The sequence below is a fragment of the Corvus brachyrhynchos genome, unplaced genomic scaffold (assembly GCF_000691975.1).
Source record: "Corvus brachyrhynchos isolate BGI_N302 unplaced genomic scaffold, ASM69197v1 scaffold370, whole genome shotgun sequence".
NCBI lineage: Eukaryota > Metazoa > Chordata > Aves > Passeriformes > Corvidae > Corvus > Corvus brachyrhynchos.
In genome coordinates, this window is record NW_008235977.1 from 4,171,336 (window position 1) to 4,177,121 (window position 5,786).

Genomic DNA, 5,786 nt, shown 5'->3' on the forward strand with positions numbered 1-5,786 from the left:
CATAAAAATTTGTGCAGATTATGATAGCTACCGTAGTAAAAATTGTTAGTGATCACTGAAAGCTTGGGCTGGCAGTAGAAAAACCAAACCTGGGCTTTTAGAAAGTCAGTCTAAATTTGGTTGATAAAGGTCACTCACTGCAGCAGCATTGGTGCATAGAATGGCCTATGTGTTTTTTTCCCTAAGTTTTCCTGTAAGAAGAACCTGACCTAAATGATTGCTATTCATGTAGTTGGATCAATTTGTTTAAATACTTAGGGGTCAGAAGAACAAGACCGAGACATCAGATATTACTACAGATAATCTGTCTCCTGTCAGCTCGTTCTGCTTCTATGTGTCTGTAGCAATTTGGACTGAGACTCTCTAATACATAATCAGTATATGAAAATTAATATTTTATATTTAAATTATTTCATATTAATATTTTACGTTTTAAATTACCACACTAAATTACTGAAAAATTTCACAATACCCACTGTTTTTAAAGATATTTTTAAAATACCTGTATAGAGTTGATTTATATGTCAACAGCCAAAGGAAGGGATATTCTAAGTCCAGATTGATCTGTCATGCTGCATTGCTCGAGTTCATTTTGTCATCTTGTCTGTTAGTATCTACAGATGAAAATGAATTATACTCTTTGGAGTAGGCCATAACATTAATGATGAATGAAGATTAATTTTGATTCAATTTAAGATTCATTGTGTCTGGATGCAGGGGGTAATGCTCTTACATCCCTGATTTTTGATACACTGTAGCTATGAGCTCCTGCTGCTTCCTGAATCAGTTCCAATCTGAAAACATTTTTGCTGCACCTTGGCTATTTTTACTCATTTGTATGCAGACCTATTTGCCCTTTGTTGTGTTATGCTCAATTGATTGCTACATTTCTTTTTGGTTCTAGCTCTACCAGAAGCTATTCTCATGCAGTTAAAAATGTAAAAAGTGTAGTCACTAGATGGGAGCTGTTACAATAGGTCTTTTACTGCAGTCAATATTGGTATTATCATAACAGTGCTTAGTCAAACAGCTAAAAATTATTTACCAGCCTGGTGAAGGTGACACAAGCAACATTCCTGAAGGCCTTTTCTATTTATGTTTCTTTTGTTGTCTTGCCTACGCATTCCTTACAGTCTGGGATGGATTATTTAGTAAATAGCCAAGTGTGATGTATGGTTTTGCTGTGACACAGGTCTGCTTTTCTGTATGTGAGCAGATGCTTAGGTATGTCATTCAGAAAGGGAGTATTTATTTTGCTCTGTATTTTTCCCTGTTGTGATGGCCCTCAGTTTCTGAATAACTTTCCCAGATGTGATAAATTCTCTCATTTACTAAATGTGGGTCATTCTCAATTTAAGATAATACAGCCTTCGGGACACAAAAGATTCACAGTAGCTGTATTTCATTTCTTCATCTATCGGTCACCTGGTTTTTCATTAGAAAGATAATTTGTAATAAGGTTCTGTATTTATCATGAGAAACAAAATGGAGATCAATGATAAAGTTTCTATACACAGCCACATAATGATTTTTGAAATACAGCACTGAGTAGGCAGTCTTGTATGGGAAAAAAAATTCAGATACTCTACATTCTTTTTTGTAAGCTTGTTGATGAATTCAGACTGAACTGCCTATAAAATTACATTCCTCCCTGAGGTACACTGAGACTGAGTTGAGTTCTAACACTGTTTTTAAGATTAATGCTCTAATATCCATGTAGTAATAAATCTGTAATTTGTAACCAAACCCCTTGATAGCCTATCTCCAGTAATACATTGTCAGACCCTCATTTCTGCTCTTATCTATATTTTTGATTCATATATAAACCCTACAGAAGGAGAGTTGCCATGGTTTAACCCCAGCTGGCAGCTAAGGCCTGCCCAGCCACTCCCTCACTCACTCGTGGGCCAGGACAATTGGGAGAGAATCAGAAGTGTAAAAGTGAGAAACCTCATGGGCTGAGATAAACACACTTTAACAGGTGAAGCAACGGCCACACACACAAACAAAGCAAAACGAGGAATTCGTTCAGTACTTCCCATGGACAGGCAGGTGTCCAGCCATCTCCAGCCATCACACGTAATGGTGACCTGGGAAGACAAACGCCATTACTCCAGATGTTCCCTCTGCCTCCTTTTTTCCCCCCACTTCATGTGCTGAGCATGATGCCATGTGATATGGAATATCCCTTGGGTCAGTTGGGGTCAGCTGTCCTGGCCTTCCATCTCCTTGGTACCACTAGCCCCCTCACTGGTTGGGTGGGGTGAGACTCAGAAAAGGCCTTGACCCTGTGCAAATGCTGCTCAGTATTAACAAAAACATTTCTATATTATCAGCACTGCTTTCAGTGAAGACAGAACACAGCCCCCATGCTAGGAAGAAGCTACTCTGAAGAAAACTACCTCAGTCAAATCAGCCCAGGAGTTTAAGTTGGTTGCTCATTAATTTCTTTATTCTCCTTAACTTCTAGCCTGATTCTTTAAGTATCCTTTACAAAATTCAAACACTCAGGTGTCAGTGGAAAAATGTTTCCAGCCAGTAAAAGCCTGATTGACCACGGGAGTGTATTACCTTGGAAAAGTTTGAAGGAAGACATTAGCTTTAGTATGTAAGATAATGAAAAGCGGAACTCTGACAGCAATATATAGTGTATTTTAATAAAGATATTATAGTGTTAAGACTTGTATGTGTAAATGCTGGAAGTACCTGGTGAAGTGAACACAGTCCAATTGAAGATAGGGGGGACTCTAGCTATGTAAGATTTCAGCTAAATTAAAACAAAATAAAATCAGAAAATCTAGAAATTAAGGAGGAATGCATTTAGACTTCTGACTGGTTTGTTCTTTACACAGAATATTATTAAACTAATGAGTATCTGTCCTCTGTATTAGCTCTAGAAGGTTAAACACATGCAGTGATCTGTTAACTGTTTGGGAAGTTACAAATAAACAAACAAAAGCATATGAACACCAGTAAAGAAGTTACTGGGATTTGTACCATTAATTAATTTTTCTCTCCAAATTTTATTTTAATATTGGATTATTTAGAAATGATCTTCAAAGAAGTAAGAACATATTTGCACCACTTTCCTTATAATAAATAAAAAGAAAATAAAGTTTTAGTCTTTTAAATATACATCTGAAATAAGGCTGTTATCTATGATATAAAACTCGAAGGCTATCTAGAAAACAAATCCAATTATGGCTTAAGCACTTGAGAAAGTGAAATCTGATTTAATTACTTCTTTCAAAAGAAAATTACATCTTTCAACTTTCTATGATTAAAACTTGACATTTATTTTTATCACTCTAAAAAAGGAACGAGGTTGGAAGAGAAGCTCCCTTCATGAAATTCACACCCAAATCTTTGTTACTTAATACTCAGGCTAAAAATTTGAGTCCTTAAACAAAATTCTGATTGTCTAGAAAGCAAGCCAGAAAAAATACTTTGAGATAGATGGTATTTGTATTTTAGATATAGGATTAGAAAATACGAATTTAAGTGTAAGAAGGACCAAAATGGACATGATTTTTATTTCATTATCTTTATAAAAAAGCTCATAGTTATTGCTGAACATGCCTAAAAGTAACAGCAGGCTTTACTTAATGCAGTGAAAATATGCTATTATGACATTTAAAAAGTTGAAAGTGATGAAGTCACATTTACATTTCATTTAAGAGTTCTGAAACTGTTTTAGGAGTGAACATAGCTTTACATGCAGCTTTGCATTTTCAGGAGAACTAAATACAGGCCCATTGCTCTTGCTGCTGCTCAGATGAGATCTGACCAGTGCTCAGAGAAAGGGCTAAAGGACATATAAGGGACGAGACATAAGGTTTGTGCAAATAAGATTCAGATGTTTGCTCAAATCCCATTTGCCTCCTTGGAAGAGCAGTTCTTCATGTGAATACACTTGGCTTAGTCCCTGAATATAAAATCAAGTTTGATAATCAGTTACCCTATGAAATTAAACTGGAATCTTAAAAACTTCATACATCTCTATTAAAACCCAAGAGTGGCAGAGAGTCATTTCACAGAAGAAACTTGAAAATATTTTCAGGTTTAGTTGTGTATCACCCTAATGGAATAACCAGTGACAATTAATTTCTTGTTGGGCAGAATTGTAAGACAGGCCAGGGAAGGATGTAAAGGAAATTGAATTTATATGAAATTGAGATAACTTTTCAAAAATTTTGATGTAAACCCCAATCAAAGGTCTCTGTAGATAAGCAAAAGGAAAAGAAGTTCTATTCTCATCTTTAAAACCTGTCAAATACATACTGGTCGTCCAAGGGAATATCACCCAATTAATCCCACTGTTTTTTATGGGAAGTATGAAATATTGTGAAGATATTTGTGAAGACTAATAGCCTTAGTGGGTAAAGTGCCATTTTTTTAGTATTTAAACAATTAAAAATGTTATTTAAAATCTCTTGTATTTAAGTAGTCAGACACTGACTACTTCGGGCCAATGATTTTTGAGATATTTTAGTTTTAACATAAAAAAGGGGTGGCTGGAAGGACTGAGCAAAGGGAAAATTAACAGTGAGGAACGGAAGTAAACTGAAACAGTGAAAAGGAAGAGAGAGAGAATATTTGTATGAAATAATTTCTTGTGAAGTATTCAGCAGAGGGTTTTGTCTCCACATAGGATCAAACACACATTTCTATTGACAAATATCATGTAGGTAAGCTTTGGGAAGTGAGACCTCAATATGTGTGTTGTGGTTGTGCCCTATAATCTAAATATTCTTGTATTTCTTCAAATACTATTACTAAGTAGTAGTAACTTTTTCAGATAACCATTTTTGGTTTTACTTGTCAGTTTGCCTCTTGAAGATTTATCTAAATTAAATTTATTTTGTGCTAAGTTAATTTTTTTTTTTTTTTTATATTGGGCCTTGTTGCTGCTCACTACCTAAATCAGAAAATATGGTGTAGACAACACAGAAACTCTTCTGCTTTTGAGGGAAATGTTTCATCAGAACAGGCTGCTAGAGAAGAGTGCTAGATACTTAGAAATGTAAATTCCATTAATGACTTGGTGAACACAAGTGCCCAGGATAAAAAGTGAGTTTCTTTCACGTATTTTGAATTTCAATCAATAATGCTGAAGGCTTTTTCTGCTTGAAATACTTCTGTGTTTATAATGTAGGTAATTATCACATTAGAAGAATAGTTAATTATTATTTCTTTTGAAAGTATTAGGATGACAGCTTTGTGAAATTTATGTATTTTCCAAAAGGATTGGCTTTTTTTTGGTTGGTAATTTGAAGTACGTGCAAAAATTATAGATGGAGTAACATGAGCAAAAGGATGTCAACTCCCCTAGTAGTGGAGATAACAGGGTCACTTGTGGATTTTTGAAGTTATTCTCTGTATGACTCACCCATCATTCAAAGCATAGAATGCTATTTCAGCCAAATCATGAAGGTAATATGAGGCTTTATTAGTGTTTGAACCATAAAAGGTCTTCTAATATTTTGTTGAGATGCACATGGTAAATCTAATGCTACTTACGTTGTAGAGCAAAGCAAGAGGTATGTTACATAGGATTGTGGTCATGATTATTTTTACCAGTAATTTTATAACTGTGTCCTTTGCCTGTGTAGGGAGTTGGCGTCTCAGTCCATGGACATTTTCGAGTTGCTACAGAAAAGACTCTTTTTGCCATGCCAGAAACAGCAATAGGTAAGTGTGTTAACAGGTTATCACAAGTTAACATGTTTAGGGTTTCACTGTTTGTGTAACCAGGGTGAAATATCTTTGAATGTTTTGGTGGTAGG

At 35.1% G+C, this 5,786-nt stretch overlaps 1 protein-coding gene and 1 long non-coding RNA gene across 2 annotated transcripts in view; one reads left to right on the forward strand and one right to left on the reverse strand.

Moving 5' to 3' along the window:
• The window catches only part of HIBCH (3-hydroxyisobutyryl-CoA hydrolase), a 41,558-nt gene that overhangs the window by 15,017 nt on the left and 20,755 nt on the right, over positions 1–5,786 (forward strand). Inside the window, exon 7 of the mRNA XM_008630134.2 lies at positions 5,613–5,691. Coding sequence (XP_008628356.1) covers positions 5,613–5,691 — 79 coding nt within the window. The remainder of the gene's footprint in view (positions 1–5,612; positions 5,692–5,786) is intronic.
• The window catches only part of LOC108445362, an 8,810-nt gene continuing 3,485 nt past the window's right edge, over positions 462–5,786 (reverse strand). The window contains exon 3 of the long non-coding RNA XR_001860185.1: positions 462–2,090. This is a non-coding gene — a long non-coding RNA (uncharacterized LOC108445362). The remainder of the gene's footprint in view (positions 2,091–5,786) is intronic.